The sequence below is a fragment of the Sitophilus oryzae genome, unplaced genomic scaffold (genome assembly GCF_002938485.1).
Source record: "Sitophilus oryzae breed Bouriz unplaced genomic scaffold, Soryzae_2.0 scaffold_1396_pilon_pilon, whole genome shotgun sequence".
NCBI classification, from domain to species: domain Eukaryota; kingdom Metazoa; phylum Arthropoda; class Insecta; order Coleoptera; family Curculionidae; genus Sitophilus; species Sitophilus oryzae.
Genome location: NW_022146055.1, coordinates 6588811 through 6602332, shown reverse-complemented (window position 1 = coordinate 6602332; position 13522 = coordinate 6588811). Strand labels below are relative to the sequence as shown.

Sequence of the window (13522 nt, the reverse complement as noted above, 5' to 3'; positions counted from 1 at the left end):
CTAATTGCCAATAGTCCTGAAGAACTACAAGTACAAATTCACGAACTAAATACAACCAACAATAAAGTGGATCTCAACATGAATTTTATTCTAATAAATAACACAACACTGGACATTGTAGAAGAATATATACAGGTTGTTAACTGGACAGTTACTTATAGGGGAACAGAATTGCAACATTGCCTATTGAGAACGCACGCACTTATAGGGTTTTCTGCCGACTCGTCCCGTCGCGTCGTCTATCGACGAGCGGACCGAGCTTGCCATATTTCAACCATAAAGCTCTTGCCGCGAGTAATAAACAAATTAACAACCTGTATATGCTTTAGAAGAATATATATGTTGGAGGCAGATGCCGAATTCGACCTATGTCCAAAATAATTAGACATATGGCGATTATAATTAAATATACCTACCTCCATCCACAAAGTTACGCGTAAGAGTTTTGATTGCATTGGTTTCAACTTCTATGCGGAGGGTGTTAATCTTTTGTTGCTATATTATACCAAAAAAAAATTAACCCCCTCCGCAAAGAAGTTATATAAAGACTATTTATAACCACGAAGTTGCACGCATCTGGCAAGTTTAGTATGGAATGGTATGGACAAATCGCCATATGTTTAATTATTTCGGACATAAGCCGAATTCGGCATCTGCCTCCAACATATATACTATAGAACAACTAATACACAGCTCGGGATCTCTACTACCAAAAATCAACAGAAGAATTAAGTTAGCATGGAGTACTTATGAAAGAAACTCAATCATATTCAAATCTAGAACGCCACTTTGTCTAAAGAAGAAAACATTCGACCAATGTGTACTAACAGCCATTACCTATGCATGCGAAATCCTGACACTTAAAACACACACATTGAAAGCTCAATGAACCCAAAAAAGACCGTAAAAGAATAGAGTAGATGTCAGCCACAGAGTCAAATTCCCTCAACTTCACACAACAACAACACCTGGCTAGAAGGACGAACAACAGATGGGCCCAAGCCACAAGCGTAACAGCTTGGTTCCCAGGAGAAACCTAGAAGAAGACCAAACCTGAGATGGGACCATGATATTAGGAAATTAGCAGGGATAAGCATAGCCAGCAATATACAACCAATGGACCCAACTACCAAGAGAGTATCTATATACGTGAGAGAAGCTGTACCATAATTGGAAATGGTTGAATAAGTTGAAAATGATGATGATGATTAAGTTTTATTCATAATAATTTTATGTAATGTGTTATAGAAAAACTATAAGGGCTTTAATATGATTATAAAAATTTCAGAAACACTTGCTTCGATTGTCGAAAATATTGTTTTATTTTACTATTTTTTTCCAATTTTACATCTCACAGAGAAATTGTCTTCAATCAAAATAAATTTATTCATTGAATATAGCCTACGCTGCGAACTTTCGCTTAAACTATTTTTATTCACAAGTTGAGTTTTCTCATAGATTAAAGAAATACTTGTAAAATAAGGTGAGGAGCATATAATTAAAATATTCATGTCGATATAACAAATTACAACTAATCAATAAAATGTGTCTAAAGTACAACCCAAGGCTACTTCGGTGTTCTCGTATGTACATTTTATTTTTCATGGAACTACCGTAACCAATCTGATATATGGTTTTCTTGCTTATAATTATTTCTATGCTAACAAATATTTAGAATTTTTACGTGTAGCTTCTTAATATATATGTTAATGTAATATATGAAAGGTAGAATGTAGAATGAGTGGGAGGGGGGTTAATCACTGCGACCTTAAAGATCTATTGTGTCCCCTTTCCTTGAGTTATAACTTATCAAAGGTATAATACTTTACTATCGATTTAACTAAAAATGGTTGACAATTGATTAGACGGTAGACCAGGATTTGTATTCAATTGTTTTTGGTCACTTCCTGTTTCACCGGAAATGACTACAACTTTTGATTTTTCATTGGCAACCTCGGTATTTTTTACTTTATCCGATAGAAAATGATTCTCTGAATAGAATAACATATCATATGTCAACTTTTGACATTTTTGTTTTAAAAAAATCGTATTTTAAATTTCAATCTATAGTGCCATGGCGGTGTTAAAAACGCTAATTTTTAATCAAGGAGCCTTGGAAAAATAGATTTGATCGTTTAATGTCTTTCGTGTCTTGTCCTAACCTAAATTGTATTTTTAATCATATCTTAATTTTTTCAAATGGAACGTGAATGGTTCATTAATAAATAATACTTGGAAAAGGCATTTTTTACGGTATTTGGTACCACACTTGATATTTCGATTCAAATTGTCGTTTTAACCGCATTAACCGCATCTTACAATTTCAAATAAACCATATGAGAAAATGTCAAAATTTGACATATAATGTCATCTATTCAGAGTGTCATTTTCTATCGACTAAAGTAAAAAAAAACCGAGGGTGCCATTTAAAAATCAAAAGTTGTAGGTAGTCATTTCCTGTAAAACAGGAAGTGACCAAAAACAATTGAATACGTCAATCAATCCTAATTTATGTCATATACTAACATACCAAATTTCGTTTTTTTTATCTGAAGAAAAAATAAAAAAGTTATAGGGATGAGCCTCTTTTCAGACTGCTCCCGGTACACTATTTAATATAATATGTACTTAGGTTCAACAGCAAAACAACATGACCAGATTGAACGTACGGAGTCTAGCAAACCACGACACCGCCAACGCCATTCGGGAAGCCATCAAAAAAGCACTACCACCGATAACCGCAATCTCGGAAGCTCAATAAGGCTGGACACAATTTAGGGGTGCGATTTATAATACCAGCCAAGCAATACTGGGGAAATCCAACAAAGAGAAACAACCAGATTGGTTTAACGAAACTCAACCACATATACAGGCTTTGTTGGAACAAAAGTATAGATCAAGCAGTCACTGCAAATCCACACAATCCAAGACTGGTGGACATGGTGGACATCTTTAAAGCCAGCCAACAACACGCTTCGAAGAAACCTGCGCCAAACTAAAGAATAACTGGTGGTCACAAAAAGCAAATCAGATTCAAGAGTACGCCGCACATCACGACTATCGTAAATTCTTTGAGGCTGTAAAACAAGTATACGGCCCAACTAAGAACGTAAGCTGCCCAATCAAGGCACAAAATGGTGAACAAAAAAAAGCACAAAAACTTCTAAAAGAGGAAGAGCAAATCAGAAATCGCTGGAAAGAGTATTACAGCCATATCCTTAATGCAAGCACTAAACACAATACCTCAGTATAAGAGCATTGGTTGAGCTCTTGCGTAATTCCGGTAATTTTTTTGGAATTAAACTAAGAAACTCGATACTCGCTGGATTACAAAAATGTATATTTAAACTGAACAAGTAACTGCATTAACTTTTACAACTTTTAAACTTGAGAATGCAACAACGCAGAGACATCACACAACAAGTCTCTGCCAACAACAAAAAAATTCTAAAAATTTACGTCTTACTATCTATAAAAAATACTCTTTTAAGGTAAAAGCGCACATTTGTTCGCACCGGACGCAACGGATGCATCGGACGCATCGGACGAATCGCAATATAATTGTTATCATCGCATATTATATTAGGATTCTCTTCCCGCATTTTCATTTTAGTGCAATCCTCGAAGCGGGCTAGTACGAAACTTGTGTTTTTCACGTTCGCTTCCCAAATTTGAAATGAGTAGTATTTCTGATGAAGAATAATTATTTGCATTGTGCATTTGAAGAGGAAGAGCAAAAGAACAAGAAAAGGAAACGAATTTGGGTCCATAATGTAAATATGAAGAGAAAATAATATGAACCGTATTTTTAAAAAGATTTTAAACTGATTTTTCTGCGATTTAAATATATAGATATATATGTTAAATTATCTGCCCTGTTGTTTCATTATCTGCCCAATTTCCTCCCATATATTTTGACGTCGTTGCTAATTACTGTACTCTTTGTTTTTCAAATTATAAAGTTCATTGTATTGTTGCACTAAAGAAATTAATAGTCCGTCGTCCATTTTCACTCCTTTAGGCACATGCCCATAATAACGTTAAAAACAAATCAAATTCTGCAAGTCGATTTCTGTTTACATCGCGCATTTGATCGAATTCTTACCTTTAGTCTTTTGTGACGCCACATGTTATGTCCGACCCTTCCACCGCTGATGAGAAAGTTTTAGGGCACTTTTGAAATACTCAAGGTTTTATAAGTTATAGGCCATAATCTAAAAATTGTTAATGTCTCAACAAGCATCGATGTATTCGATATCCCAATAACGGAACAGGAAATAAAGGTTTCCATAACAACTTAGGTACTATTAATAATTTGCTCTCGAAAATAAGATTCATATGTTTTTTTGGTTTATTTTTTTAATTACTGATAAGTTTTATTGGTTTATAAATTACTTATAGCTTTTAATTTTTTTCAGGACGAATGTCAGACGGACACGACCAGGTGGATCGGGGCGCCTCATCCGGGGGTTCCCCTGTCCCCCACAGCTCCAGAGGTAATGTACATTTTTAATTTATCTACAAATTCTTAAAAAACATCAAAATCGGCCAACTATAACAAAATATATTGAATATCAAAAATACATGAACATTTTAAGGTCAGTGTTATTACAAAGTATGCGTTAAATATATTTTTAACGTCGAACTTAGAATTACTAACCACAGAACATTGACTACGACGGTTATACTGGTACTACTGGTTTGTTTTGCGCCATAGAAATAACAACGAAACAAATTAAGTCGATATCCGATAAGCTATAGTGCCATTATCGTCGAACAAAAAGCTTGTTGGTGTAAAACGCGTGAGATAATAACAATTTTTCTAACACCTATCGGCATTCTCGCGCACTACCGCTGAAATGCCTATAAATTAAGGCAACTTCTTTTATTAGGACTATACCGGCTACCAGTAAAGATAATGGCGACGTACATTATTAACCTATCCTTGAGATAATACCAAGCCAGCTATATAGTGAAAGTAATGAAAAAAATATAAAAATAGCAGTAGTATTTTTTTCAAGTTTAAAATTTATGATACGAACCAAAAAAAATAATTTTAACTTACACACTTTAAGACTTTAACACCCTGTAGCTACGAAATGAAGCAGAATCGACCTATGTTGATAGGAAAAATAAATCTTATTTTTACGTGAGGAATTTCCACACGAGTGATGGTACATGTTTTTTGAAACACCCTGTATAGTATAAGAGAAGCTGCAAAAAAAACAACTAAACAGGAAAAAAACAGCACAAGAAACAGTAAACCAAATATTTTTTTAGTTTTTACTCTTTTTGATGTCTGTCAAAAAAGACTGACAACAGAAACAGAAAAAAAGACAACAAAAAACATTACAACAGACATCAAAAACAGTAAAAGAAACAAAATTTTTTTCAGTTTTTACACTTTTTGATGTCTGTCAAAATAGAGTGACAAAACAAAAACAGAAAAAAAGACAGCAAAAAAACAGTAATACAGTTTGTTTTGTTTTTACTCTTTTTGATGTCTGTTCCACCGTTTTTTTTTTCGTTTCTTTTTTCTGTTTTTACTGTCATTTTCAATTTTTGCTGTAATTCTTTTTTGACAAACATCAAAAAGAGTAAAAACTAAAAAATAAATTGTTTTACTGTTTCTTATGCTGTTTTTTTTTCTGTTTAGCTATTTTTTCTTCCTGTAAGGATTATAGCTTTATAAATATAGAGCCAAAAAAGAGACAGCAAAATCAATATTTGATTCTTCCGTTTTAAGGTTGATTGTCACTATACCTTCCGTTTCCATGCCATATCCATTCCATATCCGTTCCGTATTTTTTATTGTATTGACGCTATACCTAAGCTTCCGTTCCGTATCAGTTCCATACTTTTTATTTTACAATTTATATCCATACTTTTTATTCTACAATTTATATCATTTCGAAAGTTTTATTTTAAAAATGTGTATCTTTTGAAAAAGGTAATAGATTTAATTAAGAGGTAAAAGAATAAATAAATATCAGCAAAATGTTAACAGAGTTGGTACAAAGATAAGAACTTGACAACGCTGTTTCCGATACGCTTTAGTCCGTCCGCCAAAAAATGTATGGAAGGAAAGGATATGGAACAGAAGGGAAACGGAACGGATAGTGTTCAATATTATATCATTTACATGATATAATATTTTATGTAAACGGAAGGGAGCTGATACGGAAGGTAGAGTGAGAATCAACCTTTGTACCTATCATATTTGATGTTAATATCCCAATTGGTTTCAATCCTCTTTAATCACCTATTACAAGAATCGTTCAGCACTCTCCTCTTTGAAAAATATAAGAATGTTTGAATACATTTCACAAAAATAGAAAAAGAAACTCAGTTTATTAGATTCACGAATGTTATGATTATTGTGTATATTGTAATTAGCAAGATTAAATCAAGGAGATTACTGGATGTTCATATCAAAACACAGACCAATTCATACAGCTTCTAAAATCATCTACTATTAATATCGATGCATCGAAAAAGTGAACGTACCTATCTGTAATATCAGAATTTTTATTATGTCTTTCATTTACAAACGAAGGCGAACATAAATGAATGATGTATATTTTACGTCATCGCTTCGATCGACGATACGACGATGATCACGATGATTATCAGGTGTTATAAATTGTAATTGATGTGTTGGGCACCGCGTGAGCCCGTACAATCTAGTAATAATTGACTCGCTTTTCAATGATTAAGTAATTAATTACAATTTTCTAATTAATAGCATACGCATTGCATAACTCTATAATTTGTTTAAAATTACTAGCAAACTGTAAATAAATCTATCAACTCCGTAACTATCGTCTTAAATAATTCAAAAACTCAGTTTTCAAATTGTAGTATTTGGCTTTTTATACAGGGTTAATCGAAGTTTTACCTTAATTTTAAAACACCCGGTGCAATAATTTCGTAAGCCAATGTTCCTAAAACATAATTTTTCGGTTAGAACCCTGTCTCCTGAGTATTTTCCTTTTACTCATGTAAACACATGCCTTGATTAATTTTTAAGAGCGAAATATACTTGCCACCAACAATTTGCAATTTTTTTGACTATCATTGCTTTATGATGATATTTTTTAATATCACGAGGTGGCTTTGGTGACTGTTGTTTAAAATTTTGAAAAACGTTAAAAAGTAACGATACAGGTTTTAATAAATATTAGTAACACTAACTAAGGATATTAAAAAAATAACTGTAATAACTAAGTGTACAAACAAACAAAAAACTGGTAAAAAATACTCTAATACTTTGTATTATATCTCCCGGCTGTCTAACTGTTTGTAGACGTCAGTTATTACTGTTAATGAGGCTGCAAATATATTGTGTTATATTTTCACATTCTTCTTCATGGACCAAGCGAATATTCAGTAGGAAGGAATCATAACAGAATAAGAATACCATGCAATCTAAGTGAAATTAGTCAATAAAGATAAGAATTGGCTATAACTAAATTTAACTTTTCTAACGTGTCTTGAAAACCGTTCTCTAAAAATACGTAACATTCACCGGTCAACGTATCCTCCAAAATGTATGGTCAAGAAAAGTTGAATCAATAATCCTACACGCTTTTCTTCATTTGAAAAATTCATATTTACAATTTTTGTTTATTTTAATTTACAAAGTTTGGATGTGACAGCTTCACATTTCTGAGAGCAACGACGATTGAACTTGTTTCCATGGCTAACTAAGTGAAATTGTTTAAAAATGATAAGAATTGGCAACTTTTCGAAAAAAACATATAATCACTTATATCGCTAAAAAGCTTGAAAAATGGCGCTTTTTATGAAGTCATGGTCAACTATGGTTTCCATCTAAAAAAACATATGTTTGTGTCATATGTCAAAAATGACAGGCTTTAGAAAAAAGCGGAGGGATGTGATTATCTACAACTTTTATCTGAAAACTTTTTGTCCAAAATAGATTATAGTGGAATTAGGGACAATTTTTAAAATTGCCAATTTTTTTTTTTCGAAATATTTAGTAAGCCATCAACTTTTTCAAAAATCTAAAAAGCGCATATTTATGACCTCACAAAATTGCCCCTATTTAACCGACTATTATATATTTACACTCCCTATTTAACCGACTCCGAGTTACCCATAGAGAACATCATACTGTATATTTCTCATATTTACAAAAATGAAACTATTCAAATACCTCCATTTTGTTGGTCAGATTTTTTTGTTTGACATGACTCTTTATTTAAACAATATTTTACCATAAATTATAGGCGAGGAATTGATTAGAAAAGCTACTTGGAAAAGGTTAATGGTTCAAACAAATTACAATTTCTACAATCTTTATTACTCTGAGGTACAGTACTAGCAATCACTTGCAACGAACATAGAATAAGGAATCACTATTTTTAGATTATGACTATCGTATATTGTAGTTCACAGGAGAAAAAAACAAGAGAATAAACCCGATCCCGTGCATCGTTCCGCGGTTGCCAGCTGTTCTCCTAGCAGAATTATCCACTTAACTGTACAAGATATTTGTCGAACGTTAGAGCTTCTTCAAATTTTCATTGGTGCTTATGGCAATGGCGTCGGAAGCAACACTACACTTCTCGAAACGATTTTTACTAGATTTAAATTGATCGCCGCGCCGATGCAACTGTTAACGACTTGATACAAGCAAGAAGTGTTTAGTAATGGTGGGAAGAATAGTTGAATAGGTAAATTATCAAGCGGCGTGAAGCACATTTATTTTTATGGTTTCAGTTGGATACTGTGTTAAAGGAACTATAAGGGGGATTTAATTTAATGCAGCAATAGACTAGCAAAAATGGACTTTTTCTACGATAGCGCAAAAAGTAGCTATTTTTACATTCTCTACTGTATTAATAGTTATTTTTTATACAAGACGATAAAATGGTATTTTATCGTCCACCGAAAAGATTAATTCGGATTAATTTCGGGAGACGATAATGCAATTTTATCGTCGTGTATAATAGTAATGTATTATTTAACGAGCATATAATGGTGGCTGTTATTCACGCGGATGAAGTTTATGTAATAAATCATCCAAGATTTATATCATAAATCATCCAAGTGAATAACAGCCATTATATGCGAGTAGAATACTATACTTGATCCAGGACTATCAAAAAAATTTAGATAATATTAATATAATTTTTATTTTTAATGTCAAAAAAATATTGAACGAGTATCACGAGTAAGTAACATGGAAACAAAACATTGAAATTTTCTTTAACTAGATAGCTAACTAATTTACAATCGCATTCCAAGCCGGTTTGGATCGAGCACAGCTCTTGTTTGGAGTTTGAATCGAGATATCAGCGGAAGCGGTGAATAATGAAACCATTATTCACTAGTGAATAATGAATATTATTATTATTTCATAAAATCATGTATAATAATCAAATTATAGACGAGTCGTGAATAAAACTATATTTTTTTCGATAGTGAGTTACGTTTTAAAAAATATTCAGAAATTATTATTTCAAGGAATTTATTACGAGTAGAAAAAATATCGTGCTGCGTTGGCGTTGGTTTCTATGTAATTTGATAAATAAATAAAGCTGTCTCTTTAGTTGTCAGTTTTGAGTCAATCTCTTTCGTGTTGATTGGTGATTGAATTGGAGCCAGAAATGGCTCAAAACGAAATAAGTAAATTACCAACAGATATTCAGGCTGAGGCGACAAACGCCATATCCAAACTACTTCCATTTAAATCCCGAATAACTTATGAAAAAGAAAACAAAAATTTTCAAAAATGGAAGCAATTAAAAAACGTGCGAGAAGAAATAAAAATTTTAACCTATCCTCGCTGTAAAGTATCATTTAGCTACCATAGCGGTTAAAGTACTACTTTATCTACTATTTTTGATAGATATAAGGCAATTTTAACAGTTGCTATGGAAAAAAATCAATTTTTTTTACTCTAGTGCAAAAAATAAGTTATTTTTTGTGCAAAAAAAACACATTAATATTATTAATGACAAGTTTAACTAAAGAGAAAAAAATTGTCAAATCCTGGAAGGGAAACCAAGTACCAGTACTGGACACTTCGCAGCAACATTCCGAAAAAGTTTTAAGTGAACAAGAACCCGAGACCTTCACGAGCAGAAATGAGAATAAAATTCATAAGTCTACTGGAAATTAAGTTTGTCCATTAATTACCTTACTGCGACAATTCAAATCAACTCAAAAAAAGTTATTAAAAAAATTAAAATAATATTTGTTTATCATGGCATTGTTAGTGATAATATTATTCTGTGAATTACTGTAAAAATATTTAAATAAGAATTTTAATTCGATCGTAGAGAAAATGTGCCTAGTAGATGTATTTTTTTCAGTTCAATAATAATTGGTATATTTGAAAGCTTTAAATAGTGAAAAAAAATCAACTTTCAATCAAAAATCCATCAGTTTTAGCCTATTTTAGTTTGTTTAGGGTTAGGTTTTCAATTAAATTTTTTAGTAAATTGTATGCTCTATAAGAATCCGCGTTGTAAATTTTTTTATCGTAAACCGTTTCAAAGTTATGGTACTTTTAACGGAAAAATATTTTTTTACCTGTTATTTCAATGGAAAACTTTGAATGTTCACCGACACCTTTTAAAAGTGAGCTAAAAATCCTACTTTCCGGGGATATTTTTTTCTCGGTTATTAGGTTCATTTTAACCCATAAATTCCATAGGTTAGTTTTTTTGGCTCACCCTAATGTACCTACAAATTTGTGCGGGACGTTGGGTAGACGAGTCCGACTAGTACCTGTTCGTTTTTTTTAAATTACGATCTCACGGTAAAGAGTTAATAGACTTATAATAAACTAACAAATAAAATGTAATTTACCTACCCTGGTAATTTCCTTCACGCAAATAACAATATAAACCTCGTATATCGTATACTCCTTACCATTAAAGAACGATGAATTAATTAACAGTCGATATTGAGGTACTATATTTAAATAAGTAACAGATCATTAACTGGCTCTTTAACTTCTTTCTCTTAAAATCTTTTAACGAGTTTCTTAAAGAACTGGTAATAGCAGTTAGTTTTTGGAAACAATTTTTAGCAAAAATAAATTAGTTCCCCGTAAGTAGTTTATAAACAGCCTTAATACGTATGAAATTGGTTTAGCTTATAGCTGTTAAATTTGCTGTACCTACTTATTTCCTATTTTTGATGGGTTTTCCTAATATAAATCTCAAGCACCTACAGAATATCTCATATCCATTCATAGATATTTTAAAACTTTTGATTATACTTTTGTATATCTTTTTGTATATTTTGTTTTATCTACACGACTTTTCAGAATATAAACGTTGTCATAAGGCGAGGGAAGTTAGTAACTCATTGAAAGCAGGAATTCTAAAATACGATCCTGCTTGCGCTGCTACAATCCTGCTTTATCCTGCTTCAAATCCCAACCCAGCAACATCTACCTATTTTGAGCTATAGTTACTTCTATTTTGGTTGCTGACTTCCCAGTTGGTAACACATGGGAAGCAAGACCGCCAAAACTGGTTCCTGCTTGCGTTGCTATGCCCCTGTTGCATCCTGCTGGGAATTTCGTCCCCGCAACACTTGCTGTTTTTAAGATACAGCAAGTTTAAGTCTGATTGGTGACGTCACATATAGCAACACAACAAAAGCAGGATGGCTGAAACAAGTTCCTGCTTTGGCTACTAGAATCTTGCCTTATCCTGCTTCAAACCCCATACCAGCCACTCTTGTTGTTTTTAAAATAGAACGAATCGATTCCTGGTAATCCTTGATTAGGAATGATTTTTTAACTTGATTAGTTTCAGCTTAGGCTGCTATTTATTTTTTTTGCTTTATTTGCCTAAAATATGTATAAGCTTCCAAGCCATAAATAATTAATCCGAACAGTTGAACAAAATAAGGCAGGTTCAGTGTTCTCAGGAGTAACTTTAGAGATTTTAGTGTAACATCCGAAAGCGCCTTAACGTACCCGCGAACCATAACTTAAATTTTCCAGTTTTCTACTATGAATTTGAATTCATAGTTCTCACAAGTGTGATTTGTGTTATTTTGTGTTTTTTTAAAGAAACGTAAGTATTTTTAGTTTTTTACGGTTCGTTCCGTGCCAATGGACACTATATGTATTGCGTATTGCAGGAGAACTGATGGGAAGTGGGAAGTGTTTAATGTCTGCGAAAAAGAATTTCGCAATACATCGGCTTCTTGCGTAGAACGCACACTTACTTTTATATTCAGTTTAGTTTTTTGTTTAATTAAAATTTCATTTTTCATAGATATTTGTTTAATGTTTTTTTTCCAGTTCACATCCCCAATGAGCCCATGGGTATTCTTACGTAATTTACTGGCAGTCTCGTTGCGAAAGGAATCATTAGACGCATTTTATAGGTTACATGATTGGAAAACTCCAATTCCCCAATTCCCCAATTCCCGATTTCCAGTAATCAAAACGAAATTTGCTGTATTTCAAAAACGGCAAGAGCGGCTGGTATAGGGTTTGAAGCAGGATGAGGCAGGATTGTAGCAGCAAAAGCATAAGCAAAATTTATAGGAACTTCAAAAGAGCAAAGAAGCAAGAACAATAAGAAATAACATCATAACTCATTTAGCAGAGTTTGATTTCGACCGCTAGAAAATATCCAAGGACTTTCTCACGTAATAAAAAAAATATTTCCGGTTCTGTGATGGCCAAAAAGATCTGAACTCTAATTGGTAGTATTAATTAGAGTTTCCGGAACCGTACTAAAATATTTTTCGTTCGATGATTGTGGTGTTACTAGTTGTCCTAAATATATATATTCTTCTACTATTTTAAATGTGTTATTTATTAGAATGTCTTTTCTGTTCACTAGTTCATTGTATATTACTTTAGTTTTTGCTAAATTAATTTTGAGACCCAATTTATTGCTGGCTGTATTTAGCTCGTTAATTTGTGCTTGTAGTTCTTCAGGACTATTGGCAATTAAGACTATGTCGTCAGCAAATCTTAGATGGGTAAGCTATTCTCCATTTATTTTTAATCTTTTGTTGGTCCAGATCAGTTGACGGAATATTTCTTCTAATGTTGCTGAAAACAGCTTTGGGGATATCGTGACTCCCTGCGTACTCATTTGCCAGTTGGAAACTCTGGGGTTGTTTTATATATCATTACTTTTGTTTTGGCTTCTTTTTCTATATTGTGTATATTTGTATACACTGTGTCAATTTTAAAACTTCCCACCCTTAATATATATCTTGCAGTTAAAAATGTGAAAAATCGGAAAGACACGTCAATTTTATTTGTGAGGGGGACACTTTAAATGAATATTTTTAACCTTTTTCTTTCAACCCCCTAGGAGGGGTAGAGGTCACCCTTACAATCTTAAATGGGAATGGGGGTCAAGTGGCACATAGTTTTAAAGTACATTTAATTCTCTTTTTAGTGGTATCCTACTTTGTTGCTTTTTTTCCAGAGGTTCCCGAATAATCGTGTTTCAAAGTTGCAGTGCAACTTTGAAACACGATTATTTTGCAACGAAACAATTAAATA

General features: G+C 32.6%; 1 protein-coding gene across 1 annotated transcript in view; it reads left to right on the top strand.

The window, feature by feature from the left end:
• The window catches only part of LOC115875772 (zinc finger protein 90 homolog), a 288452-nt gene that overhangs the window by 131237 nt on the left and 143693 nt on the right, over positions 1-13522 (top strand). The window contains exon 3 of the mRNA XM_030891277.1: positions 4419-4496. Coding sequence (XP_030747137.1) covers positions 4419-4496 — 78 coding nt within the window. The remainder of the gene's footprint in view (positions 1-4418; positions 4497-13522) is intronic.